General features: G+C 35.3%; 1 protein-coding gene across 2 annotated transcripts in view; it reads right to left on the bottom strand.

Moving 5' to 3' along the window:
* USP10 (ubiquitin specific peptidase 10) overlaps window positions 1-14,108 on the bottom strand; it is a 56,514-nt gene that overhangs the window by 9,217 nt on the left and 33,189 nt on the right. For both annotated transcript variants that reach the window (XM_075433749.1, XM_075433750.1), the window contains 7 exons: window positions 10,249-10,340; window positions 8,594-8,703; window positions 8,140-8,195; window positions 6,624-6,727; window positions 5,749-5,848; window positions 4,296-4,476; window positions 548-713 (listed from right to left, as the gene is read on the bottom strand). In XM_075433749.1, the coding sequence (XP_075289864.1) occupies window positions 548-713; window positions 4,296-4,476; window positions 5,749-5,848; window positions 6,624-6,727; window positions 8,140-8,195; window positions 8,594-8,703; window positions 10,249-10,340 (809 nt within the window). The remainder of the gene's footprint in view (window positions 1-547; window positions 714-4,295; window positions 4,477-5,748; window positions 5,849-6,623; window positions 6,728-8,139; window positions 8,196-8,593; window positions 8,704-10,248; window positions 10,341-14,108) is intronic.

Genomic DNA, 14,108 nt, shown 5'->3' with positions numbered 1-14,108 from the left:
AACAGCTCCTCCCCCTTATTCATTCCTTTTGATTTGTACGGGAAATGTGTAAGTCAAACCCCATCGAGGAGAGCCACACACATAACCATACAAGTGCTCTGCTACAAGAATTTTCTTCTTAATGCTAGAGCGTACTTTCAAACGATACTCTGAAGAGCTGCTCCTTTAGTAAGAACATCTGGCAATCCCCAGGAATCAGTATGTTAACATCAGCTAAAAGCTTTTTTACTCACAATAGTATGTATTCTTACCACAGTTCACCCTGTTAATTTAATATACACTCCAGTAAAAATCTCCAACCAATTACTACCTCAACTCAGAAAACACACCTATTTACAGGCATGGTTTTGTTTAAGAGTTAGTTCTCCTCCTTTCAGTGTATGTGCTCAAGTGTAATATGTTTTACTGCTGTAAGACACTTTGAAAACGTTAGTACCTCTTCTGTTAAAGTAATAGCGTTCAAGTGACTATTTGTAAAGCAAGAGCTGTACAAAGCCCTTTTAAAAAGTTTAGTATTCGACTGTAAAAAGGGGTTAACAGAACACACCTCTTGCTTGGTTTTTGTGGTATAACCCTGGACAGACTCTCTTGCCACCAAACTTTCCAAAGCATCCTGCACTGTGCGTATCTTGTCTGACTGGATATCCAGTTGCAGGGTGAAGAAAGGTTGCAGTGTAGCAGACTCCTTAGAACTCTGCTGGTAAACAACAGATCTACAGAAACAAAAAAGTTAAAATGTAATAAAGTATTTTTCAACAATGTTCAACCTTCAAGCAAGAACTTCCGTAACTCGATTTATAGTTAATCCAAAACATCACAGGTGAATACAAAGGTTAAGCATAAGTTTCAACAACCTGAATCCACTTTACTGCAATTTAGATGATTTTCACATCTACCCAGAGCATGCTGAATGGGATTATATTTGAATTATTTATTATGCAAGGATTAAAACAGTAGTTGGATAAGCATCAGAGCTTTAAAAGAAAGATACTGAAATTTTTGATAATGCATTTAACAAGATTCACCTCTGGACTCTTTCCGTGTTTAGAGTTTTGAAGTTATGTTTTCCAACAGATCTTCAGAAGTCCAAAATGCTAGTGCTTATCTAACCATATGCTCTACTGTAAAAATTACAACTGATTCCAGATTCTCCAGTAAAAATACACTAATTTTTTAGTCACTTCACTAAGACCCATTTCAGTAATTTCAAATTTTTGCTTAAAATCTTGCCATAGGAAACATAAACTATGCTCCATCAAGGACTGGCATTTCCTTTTCCTCCCATCATTTTCTGCGTCCAGACTTTGTCCATGTACTCCCTTGTACATAAAATGGGAGTCTTTGGAAAACGGGCAGGAGTAATGACCAAGGGCATGAGAACATGTTTCCTGGTTTTATGGGTTTTGTTTGAAGTGTATTCAGTCGAAGCCTTCAAGTACCCTGGCTTGGTGATCATTGTTTTGTGCAATGAGACAGTAAGCTCTTCAGCCACAACATCGCTGTACTAAGTGGACTCTGCCTGATTTTAACTTTTCTTAAACTTCGCTGAAAGCTTGAAACCACCAAACACAGTTCAAGATTTTTTTTTTTTACTTTAGAAAGCCCCAGCTGCTGAAAAAATGTGGCTTTATACAGCCAAAGAAATAATTCGTTACATTGTTATGCTTGTTACAATGCCTCACAAAGCTTGAAGGCAGTAAGGTAATTAACATAGCTCTAATCCGTGTAGCCATGCTGAAATTTCTCCAGGTCATGTACGAAATGCTAACACACAGGTTTAACGTCTGTACTGCAAACTCCTATCAAAAGAGCCCCTTTGACTCGGGCAAAGCCCTGAAGCACCAACAGAAAGCCAATGCATATCCTTGAGAGGAAAGGGAGCATATGAAAAACAGTAGCATCTTTATTTCAGTTTAGCACTTCCTCCTTGGCTATATTTAAGGACAAAACCTTGAACACATGGCAAACACAGTGTTTCAACAAACAAACCCTTCACTGTGTAACCCTTGCTGCTTTTGGATACACTTCCCAAACCCTTTTTAAGCTAACTATTATTTACTGCTATGATCAACTGAAAAACGCTAGCAGCTCCAACTGTTTTCAAGTCCATGTATTAAAGATTTAATCCATAATACGGATAATATTCTAAAAAGATAACATTAATGAAAAATCTTTCATTACTATTATTAGAAATTAAGTTGTAACATTTCTTCAAAAAGATATGCAGCAATTGATTTGGTAGCAAAATCTTTGCTGGACTATGACTTCCTGTAACAGTATCACTAATTAGAATAACTAGCAATTTCAATTGGTCAAGGGCAAATGCATGATTTTCAATGGATAATTACTCTCAGATACTTGTAAGAACTCTAGAGTAAGACTGCCTCAGGAAAACAGGCAATGCTCATTGCTACCCTGCTTAAACTACAACAATGTAATTGATGTATTTTCTTTTAAAATAACAGTGCCTTTGAAGGGAAAAGTTGGTACTACTTATGGAAATATTTAGCAGACTTCTAACTGGCTTGTGAGCTAGCCTGCGTAACAAACATTTGAAATTCACACAAGCTGAGAGTCAAAAAAGACTCCTGCACATGACAAACCAGATGCTGACAGAACTGTGTATGTTCCTATTTACACATTTAAGGCTCACATTGCTTAAGTAAGACTTCCTGGTTTGGTTTTGGTTTTTTTTTTCAAGCAATTACACCTAAATAGGCATTTAATAGACAATTAAACCCTCCAGAGGACAGCCTAAAGTTCCCCAAGCCAGAAGATGCCAATTCAAGCCATGTTTTCATAGCTGCTTTTTCCATTTGATTTTTCCAATTTCTGACGCTTTCATTTAGTGGAATTCTACTGGCAATTCTATATTCAATCCTTCCTATCTCCACCCTCAGCCTCAGAGGATGAAGCTTTCCAACATCACAACATGGGATACTGTTTCTGTGGTAAGTTGTGTGATCTGGTTTGGAAGCTACATAAGGTGGGTGTGGTGACAGCAGACAACACATGTTGGACTGGACCCTGCAGTCCTGTTCCTCAGTGCAAGTTTTTGCCTTTTTTCAGTATTACCTTTGCTTTACACCATTTTCTGTGGACTTCCACAGAAGACGGCATTCTCTCGGCATTCCTTAATTTAAAAGCTAATGGAATCATGTAGAGATCTAAACAATTCTGACCACGATAAATATACTAAGGGTATTAACAATACCTTGGGTACATGAACATGCCATCAATGTCAGATTTCATCAACACGTACAAACATCTGTCTGCCAATTTCTATGAAAAATATCATCTTATTTGCCAGCTAACTGAAATCCTGGAAGAATAATTTCAGAGCGTTTCACACGCGAAAGGCACTAGTCCACCTTATTCACACCTCTAGACTGAACACCTGGCAGCACAGGGAGTCAAACACTAGCAATTAAGTGTTTGTCTCCAATTTAAAAATAATTCTTCAAGTCTAGCATTTTTGTTTTGGAATATGTTTTTAGCAAGTGTTTACTGTGTTTTATTTTAAATTATACATTTCTCCAAACAAGTCAGAAGGCTACCTTTCCAAAAAAATATTATTTCAGTATCTCCTTTCTGCCTTCACCTGGTATCAGACCTGAATGTAATTAATATCCCACATTCTTTTCACTCCTGTAACATCTTGTAGTAATTTACATTTTTCCAAACTTCTTTTATCTTTAACATTTATTAATTATTACACATAACCTTCCTGCCTCTGGGAAGCATAAGTGTCTAAGCAACCGTCTACAGTTTTTTATTTTATTTTGTTCTTAGTTTACTGACTAGATTTAAATCATCTTAGCAAATCTCACTATCCCTTAGTATCCTTATTCACAAAAATGAGTCAAGACTCCTCAGAGGTCACAAAAATTACATAGCTCTAAAGTTCTTTGGAATTCTTAGACATTAATACAAATATATAAAGCACACCTATCTCACACTCCTCTATATGCAATTCAGGGCTTTTGTTCTCTAAACAACCTCTTTTTTTTTTTTAAGACACTTAAGAGATACAGACTCTACAATAAGCCATAGAATCATTTGATATTTATCCATCTTTTGATCCTTCTAGTCCATCTTCTGAACCCTCTCTAGTGTAACAAATGCTCCATGGTAGAATGTTCACCTCTCCCGGCCTGAACAAACCATGTAACAGTCTCTTCTATCCAACTATGCAGTAACAGTGAAAAATACAGAAAGCAAAGCAGAGGAAAAAAATTATCTGTAAAGGCAAAGCAGCCTACGGTCTCAATGACTTTTATAAAAGAGTACTATACCTTATGTGACCACCAAAAATATCAGTAATTGGAGTCTGAACAAAGTCAGCCTGTCGAGTGACTGATGATTTGTTGCGAGGTCCCACTTGCTCCCATTCATCCTCACTGCCTTCCCCTTGTTCATCTTGCTCCTCTTCTTCATGAACAGTTTGAGCCTCAGGGCCATTGGACACTGAAAGGTCTTGAAGCGAAGTAGAAAAAAAAGCATTGTTTTTTTTACAAATAAAACATGTATACAGATAAACAATTCGAAAGGCAAAAAACCCAACACAACATTTTCAGAGGATAAAATGTTTTCATAAAGCATAGATTTGAGAGAGTAAATGAGAACAACTATATTCCAGGCTCACTCATTGCTGGACACATCCATGTATTAACAGAATGCAGCTCACTCATGACTGTATTTAAACAGATGTAGTTTTCTAGCAAAGTCTGAAATATTTCCAGTAGTAAATTTAGGGGGTAGAAAATTAGAAAGTCAAGTGTTATTTTGGAAACATAATTATGCCATTATTAAATACAACTCCTTTTCTGCACAGATATTTTACAGGGAACCCAAAGCTTAGCAAATATTTTCTTTGTAAATGCCAAAGTCAGGAGGCTATAAATTGCATACAGCTGAAGAACAAAATATGGAATGAACATTTTATATCATAAAAAATTTACCCTACTAAAGAGAAATTGGATAACTAGTGCTCTTAATTCCATACTTGGCTAATACTAACAGTGTTTTGCTTCATTTTTCATAGGGGACCCAAACATAAAGCAACTGTAAAACAAAACGGCATTTTAGTCTGAATAGAAATTCTAATACTGCAAAGAAAATTATTCTCCAACTTTGTCAATAAGAATTTTAAAATAATTTAATATGTTCTGTTTTATATTAGATATAAATTAGCCATTACTCTAGAAGTTTCCACTTCAGAGAAAGATCTTAATCAACAGTGGTTTAAGGATTGTGAAAACACACACCAGTATATTTTTGAACTACCATGGAGAGAGCCCAAACCCCAGTAAACAACTGACATTGCAGGTATTATGAATGGCAGACAAACATACCTATGCTTAAGACAACACGACTCAACTCGAGCTAGCCTCAAATAATGCCCAGTTGAGCTCAGTAAAAATCTGTAATACAGAAATTTGTTGTTTAGGACAACTGGGCATATGATATTATTAATGTCATTCTGAGTATTTACAGAATGATAATGCTTTTCCAAATATCCAGTAATGTTTCACATCACTTGTAAATCGGGCAGAATGGACTAATCTTATACTTTGGACAGATTTTAACAAAAGATTATCTATTAATGTCTTTGAGTCCCCAGAAACATGGTATTCTAGCCCTGTCCCAACATTTACTCCAACCATATCTCTGTATTACAGAATCACCCCCTAAATAAGGGGAATATTTGAAAGAAATTAAGTTTGCTACAAAAACCACTCCACTAACTTTCATTATGCGGAGAGAGAAGTTTCTTTAGGGTCAGCATTTCTTCATGCAGTCCATTGAGGATAAATCCCAAGTATTCTTCAGCATCCTCTTGCCTGCCCTGAACAATTTTTTTTTTTTTAAATTATTACATGGCATTTTCAGGTTTTCATTTTAACAGAACATTCACGACATTGAACATCTAGGTTTCTCCTATTCATTTAGCTAACTAACCAACTACTCAGCCTAAGTTGTAAAGTCAAATAAAGTTTAAATTTTACTATAACAGCATCTCATTTTTAACCATTTCAAAAAGAACCTACACATCAATTGGTAACCTGCCATAAACAGCAAATACACACATAAGCTTGACCCGGATACACGAATTTCCACGTTCTTCTCAATACAAATTTGATTTAATATGTGAGTGATTTTTCTTTTGCCATTTCTTTTAAAAGTACTATTAAAATTTGCTGTCAAATGCCAAATCAAAATCAAATCAAATGGTCTGAACCATTATCTTTCCTTTAAATTGAAACTAAACCTGAAATAGTATTTTGAAGTTTCTGTGGACCTTCGACCATTTCAAGCTGAATCCCAAGCAGAAACTGCTCATTTCTTAAATATAAATCAATAGCTACCTTCTTTCTAAAAACAGATGTTATCTTCTAATCATAATTTTTTCATTGGTCTATCAAACTACCAAACTTCTAATATATATATATAACATCTTATAATTTAAGTCCCAAGACAGCCTAGCTTCATTACAATCAACTACCAACTAGTTAATTTTAGTAACATTTAGGTACAGAACCTGAAGTATGACTTTACATTGTTTTAATGACAGTGACTGCCTTGTAATGCAATTACAAAAGTCAAAGATTTGTAAGTCACACCTTTTCTGACAGACTTGACTTTATAACTGTCAAAAGTCTATAAATGTATGTAGGTTCAAAGGCAGCTCCCGGTCGGATGTCTCTCACAATTTTATCTCCTAAAGCTGCAAGGCAAAGAGAAGTACATATAAATAACAATATGTATGTTTTTTCTACATTATACCTTAATATTCTCTTCCCACATCACTAGATATTGGAATCCAAGATTATTTGTTATTAATAGTTTCATTACAATTTTAGTGACTCAAGCTCAGAATTTGTAAGATACAACTCTTATCTGTAAACTTTTTTTAAAAAACATCTTACATCACCCTACACAGACTTGCAGACAGTCTGGAAAAGTTAGTACTCTCCTTTTATAGTCAACACACTGAAGATTAACAAGAATATTCACAGCCATCATAAAATAACTATTCTGGTTCTATTTAAATTTTTATACTTCTTTTGTATTCAAAGCACTTTTCCTTAAATCTCTTATACGTTTGTAATTCTAACAGATCATTTTTTCTCACTGCTGAAAAAAAGAAAACACAAACACGATACAGTTTGACAGAATGTTCAACCTAATGGTAATACAAGGCCTCAGAAACTGTATTTGAAAACCACACAATACAATAAAATGACCTAGAAGTACAGTAAGTTGAGTAAGACAGTAAGATTTCTTTCACAGAAACAAAACTTATGCAGCAAACCACAGAAATGTCGGAACGGTTTGGAAATCACTGGAACAACCAGCTGCTCGTGCTATTTTCTTACAATGTTACATAAACAGAGTCTTGAAACTGTTTTTTATTTCTGTAAGTTTGCAATAAAACAATTTGGTTTAGATTAAAAGAATGAAACCTGTAAGATAATTCAGTTGTATTAAAAAATGTTCTATTCCTCACTACACAATCATCATTGATCCTAAACACGTATTAGCAAGAATCATAAACTTCTGAAGTTTTCACTCTGAAATTTTACATAGGATGGGAAGGAATTAAAAGCCACAGTAACATGCCTGCAGGCAATCTAAGTGCCAAAGAGACCTACTATGGCCCCACTTTGTTCTGAATGAATGGGAGTGTTTAGGATTTAAGGAAGAATGATAAGAATTGAGCAAGTTGAAAAACCAAACAGCTGGAAACATGCAAGGAAGGAAGTGGAGTAAAATACAGTGAATATAAAATAATTTTGTTAGAAAGGGCATGTCCTTAGAAGACATCTTAACAACTATGCTAACCTTCAACAAAAACTATTCTTACTGCACTTGTACATTTGGTCTACCAAATAGAAATAAAAATGTAAGTTGCAGCATCTATGACTTCTTGACATGAATAACCAATAAGAAAAAGCTAACACCGACAGAAAAGCAAGAGCAAACTTTTTAAGGTATCAAGAAATCCCAAAAGTCCAGAGAGCCATGAAGGGGATCAAGCATCAATTTTTAAAGGTCTTAAGTAGATCGCACAATGCAGATCCTTACCCCAAAGCCTTCTTAAGATTTAAAGACTTTGCTCCCCCTATTCCCACTCACCTTGTTTTGCTTTAGGAGGTACAGGCATATTAGTGAACTCATTCATTAAACGAACACTGAAACAGAATGGAAGGAACAACTAGACATGAGCAGCAAGTTAAGACTCAGAAAGACAAATAATAAAATTATATCACTGTCATTACTGACTGCCAAGAAAAAAAACACACCTAGGAATATCAGTTAGTTCTTGCAGCTCTCACAGTTCATTTTTGCATATTAAACACTATTTAAAACCACTGTTCCTCAGGCAACAGGAAGTATCTTGACTAATCAAGCAATTGTAAAATACCAAGTTCATTACAAAAGCCATCTATCACCCAGAAAACACACAAAAAAGACTTCTAGATACATACCAACTTTCAACAATTGCAGTAAACAATCACTTGTTAGATATTTCTGAAAGAGCTTAGTCGGATCACTGGTTTGTTTTTTTTTTTTTAAACAAGCTACTTACAAACTGTCTATCATTGGTGTTGAGGTACACGGCCGCTGCGATTTCGAATACATTGGAATGGACTTCATTAAATGATACATTGGAGGGCAAGCGACCAAGGCTTGCAGGGTCTATGCAGTGGCATTAAGGAAACAGTCAGAAAATGTAATCTGCATCTTCACCAAATATTTAATTATATTTAAAATTATATCCAAACCAAAGCTAACTGTTTACTATGTAGACCAATCCAGTAACTAAATTGGAACAGATGGATGGACTTTTATCACAACATTAACTCATAATGTATGTAACCCCGGAATCTTGTAACATGCAGTGATTTCACTGACATTTTAATAATGTCAAAAACTTTAATTAAAAGGGAAGGAAACATTTAGACTAGGAGCAGGAGAGGAAAAGAACTTTCATAGGAAAGACTTCATAATTTGGAAATTGGCAAGTGGTAACCTGTAACATGTTTTCCGAAAAGAATGGAAAAAGCCAGCTGACTGACTTCAAGTTAAAGGTGATGATTCGCCCCCCACAACCAAACCAAGCCATAAAAACCCACTGTGGTGTGAAACATTCTGCAGTGTAAAGAAGAGTTTGGAGCAACCACTAAAACTACAGCGTATGTTGGGAGAAACTACTTTAAACAGATCGAAGTCCACGCTACTTGGCGAGAGCAGGGAACAGAGGAAATGTATTAAAAGACTGGAGGGGTCAGGGAAATGACAAAAAAGGCAGCGATCTCAACTGCTAGAGAGATGTATTAACTTGATCCCTATGGTGTGCAAATATTGAGTAACAAGCCCCCATGTAAAATTTTAAGACTGAAAAAATGGGATCTAATACATACAATCAGATGAGTGCAGAACCGGTTGTGTAAGATAAAAGCTGAAGTTCAAAGCACAATCACTGGTCTGAAAATATGTTACTAGGGTTCTGCAATGATCAGTCTTGAAACTGCACTTAGTATTTTTCACTAGCAGTACTACTAAAGTATCCTAATTGTCACTTGCAGTGCGTCACTGCTAACATAGGAGATACAGACATATTAATAAAAAATTATTATTAATAAAACGATCATAATACAGCACTGAAGAAGGAAGATTTCTGTTATCCAAAGTAAAAGTTATTTTTGCAGGGGAATACAATTCTAATACATTAAGATAAAACTACTCTTCCATTCTGTTGTAGAAGGATTAATTTAAACACTGCACTTACACAGAAGACATGATAGCAACAACCTGCTCAACAGAAAACCAAGTGATCCATTTATCAAACTGCCAAAAAAAGCACCTAAGAGTAAGAACAGTTACTTTAAGAGAAATAACCACTGAATTTGGTGCGGAGTCATGAGTAACCGTAACTAGAAATTACAATGTTTTCAGTCACAAGAAAGTTATAGTTCTGAAATATTTTGACAGAGATAACAGAGACAAATTCCAAACAGGATTGTGCAATCAACTGCAGGGGAACCCCGGACACAAGGTTCAGTGCTTCAAAATACCCCTGGATTTCTAGACACTACCCTTAAACATTTTAAGCACAGTAGCGGGATACAGGAAGACAAACACTCTTCTAAAATATTTACCAGAATAATTCAGAAAAGCTTTAACAGATATGATATAAAAATTTTAACTTAAGTGCATTTATTTTTTCCAAGGTAAGGATACAGCATTGATGTAGCACCAGTTTCCTTTGTTGATCAGCCCTCGCGGTTGCAAAGACACTGGTTTATGTATTAGTCTTACGTTTTCCAGTATTTCTGCAGAATGAGAAACAGCAAATTGAGCATCAGCTAAATGCACATGCTAGCCATCAAAACAAGTATCTGTTGACGCATTACAAAATAATTCATACCAATTAATAAGATACCCAGAAACTGCAGCAACTAAATTTCGCTCCATTTAAACACTGTTCATATTTAAAATCGGACATATTTCTTCACCTGAAAACATCCTGGAATTTGGGTCAGAAAGATGCTGGCACAAAAACTAACTACTGTAACTTCAAAACTGATAAGACTTTATTTGTTTTTGTTTTCCTAAAACTAGAAACTTTTATTTACATAGATACATATGTAGATATAGAATCCCATTAGCTGTAAACCCTTGCCACCAATTCTACGAAATACTTTCCAAATTCTTCTGCTTTGAAGAGAGATGCAGCTGATATAGCAGTCTCAGTTTACAAGTTTCAACATACACTTATCTTACAATAAAAATACCTTAGTGCAAACAGGACAGACAGATGTTAATGTGGCCTCCTGAACAGTAGGTTTTACTGGTTTAAGACTTCCAAAATCTACAAGATAACAGGCTTACATAATACAATGTCTACTGTTTTCCTGCTTTCAAAAACTCCAGCAATGGCTCAAGTTTAAAAATTAGAAACCACTGCACATAAATAAGTCTGTCTCAGTTATGAAACCGAGAGCAACAGGGGGAGGTTTTCCAGGAAGTCTGACCTGTTATTTAGGTATCTAAATAAAAACTGTTTAAGGAAAATATTGGATCTGGTATATTTTAAATTTGAAAAATAAAGACAAGAGATATACAAGACAGAACTAAAAATGCAAATAAACATAGCAATTGTCTACTAAGGGGGTTATTTATTTTTATAATAAATGTGAGGGCCTCTAAAGCCCTTCTATGCTACACTACACAAACTTAAAGAGCTTGAGCTATTCACTAGAAGGACTACCTAAATAGACAAGATGATGTGACACAGGTGGAAAAGCAGAGGCACAAGTCACAACTGAGCAGAGGAGGTGGCAGAACTGCAAACAAAATCCGTGTTCTTTTACTGCTAAACTATCTCTTTACATATAATATCATATTTCCTGGTGATAACACCACTTCTAACCAAATAAAAACATGCCAGACAATAGAAAACATTTACATCCGTCCTCTATTACATAAAGAACCTGACACCTGAAAGGGTAGATAGCAAAAAGATGTAAAAGGGAAGACATCAGCACCTAGCACAGACGCACATGAAAATCCTGTGTTTAAATAAAATTGTTACTATGTTATTAATGCTCATTACTGCAGAATATATCATTAAAGCCTGAAAGTTTGAAACGTGTTGTACACCCATACAGTCTTTCTGTTAATATAACTAAGCAATGTTGAAAATTATGACAAAAATAATGAAACAAGTATTTATTTTTAATGTCTATCAATAACTCTCTAAGTTAACTATTTTCCTGCATTATTGTATCATAGCAAATAAAAATATTATTAGGACCTTTAGCATCCTCTTGTGGTCATAAAACTGCTTTGTAAACAACGTCTAGAGCAATTACAGCTGAGTTCTGTTTCTTTTGACATAAAGAATTATTTGTGTGTACAGCAATTACATTTTAGACGACAATTTTCACCTCACATCTAACATTTACATAGCAACTAGAAGAACTTCTGTTACAAGAATATCAGGAAAAAAATTACACTTACAACCATGACAAAACTTTCTTAAAATTTCAAAACCTGTTACAAAGCACACATCACTAACCAGAAAGAATTCACACTACCTTTGTTGGATACTGAACTGTGAAACGTGACCTTGATTTGAAAATGTATCTAGAACAGTATTATCATGTTTAGAAATGTCTCTTGGTAAACAGAAAACATTTTGCTAAAGTTCATTCACCAGATGGTGTTCTCACAAATACCCGCCAAATTTTTAAGCAATGGCAATTCCCCAATCAATGCAAGCCCAAAGTTTAATGAAAGACAAACCATGTGGATACGGGTTTCCATGCTGAAGAGATATGTGTTACAAGTTCGCAATTTAACGCTTAGCTTGAGACAGTGTATGTGGCAAATACTACATATGTCATTCCGGTCTTTCTTCGAATCTGGACACCGACAGAAAGTGCCAGGACAATGCTGCTAGACAACCTTACATGAAATCAGCTTCTGCAAGATGCAGTTTGATACTACAACAGGCTAAAGTTCTGAAGTTTTTTAATAAAAAAACCCAAACCCTTGCATGCTTCCACTCCACATCTACTTGCTGTAGTGCTTACCTAGCTTTATCAGTATGAAAAAAAAAATCTGGTAACACTGAAACACCTGTGTTACAAATTAAACTAAGTAATTCTTGTCTTGTCCACCACAGTCTTGGCACTGCAGTGAACCGCCATCTGCTTTATGAATTTGTTGTACGTATTTGAAGTTACATTCATGATCACTCCAACACTCTCATCTGAGATGAAGTAAATCCAAATTTTCCATGTTCGCTGAAAGAGTATGGTTTACAAATCTTACTTCTGTTTTCTCTGCTGCACTAACATTTTCCTTGAGAAGTAACGCCCAAAGACTGGTGTTTTCACCGAGTTCTCAACAGCAACAACAGAATTATAGTTGTCTTCCATCTTTTCCATATAAATTGGTATTAACAGACACCGGAAATAAAACTGAACCTTCTTCAGCTTTACCAAGCAGTCTTATCAACTACCTACAACTTCCAGATCCTTTTGTTCTCTATTACTAACCATTTCTTCTTTGTACCGTGCATTTGCATTTGATTTTTATTCTGGTATAACCTTCTACACTTACATTTATCGGATTCCCCTCCTTCTAATTTAAAATCATTCCAGATTTAGTCAGACCTTAAATGTTTGCATTCTTCAATTCATCTGAAATTCTGCCTCCTGTAAGCTAATTTTACACTCACTGTTAGATTCCATCATCCACAGTGAAAACACTGCAAGAAAACATGATTCAGAAAATCTTTTTAGACTCTCCCATTGAAATTTTTCCTAAAGTTACCCAGAACATTTAAAAGACTACTCAGAGAGTAGCTAGTTATCCAATCACTTATTTCCCTGGCTTACTTAGAATATTATATAAGACATTATTAATTATCATCAGAGGGTAGTAACTGTGAAACGTAGCAAGTGAAGCCTGGAAGAATCTTAGTTTTTACAAATACCCATTATTTACAACCTTACTATCCCTTAGAAATAAATTATTACAGTGTTTGTCCTAGCATCTAAATTAGGCTAAAGTGTATAATTAGTATGGTTGTCCCTTTCTAAACATGTAAGTGCCGTACCTGTACCTCTCTACCATCCTGATGTTATCTGCCTTGAGTTTTGCCATCACTGGTTCAGAGTCTAGTTCCGAAGTTCCTTTAACCTGTTCACTAGCATTGCCAGTACAGCTCCTCACCACACACCTTAGCCACTTGCTAAAATTAACTCCTCAGTATTTTTTTCTCATCAAGATTAACATGAAATGCATCTATTTATTTTCTAGTCCTGATCTTCATCTCCTTATCCTGTAGAGCTTTTGTTTATACCTGAGACAAAGAAACCACAGATCTTTGCAAGCTGAATCAAGCAGCATTAAACCATCTTCCATGTGCCTGTGAATCCTTCACCTCCTTCGTAACAACTGGTGAAATTAAGGTACAAGCCAGCAATTTGTCCCTGGAAAGTAACTCTTCTTTGTGTTCTGAGCATCTGCTCTAATAAATTCTATACAGAAGGGCCTCGGAGTTCCAATATTAAGTCAGAAGATTTGCT

This window comes from Opisthocomus hoazin, chromosome 12 (genome assembly GCF_030867145.1).
Source record: "Opisthocomus hoazin isolate bOpiHoa1 chromosome 12, bOpiHoa1.hap1, whole genome shotgun sequence".
Taxonomy (NCBI): domain Eukaryota; kingdom Metazoa; phylum Chordata; class Aves; order Opisthocomiformes; family Opisthocomidae; genus Opisthocomus; species Opisthocomus hoazin.
Note: the sequence above shows the minus strand (reverse complement) of the source record. Positions and strands in the feature narration are given on the sequence as shown.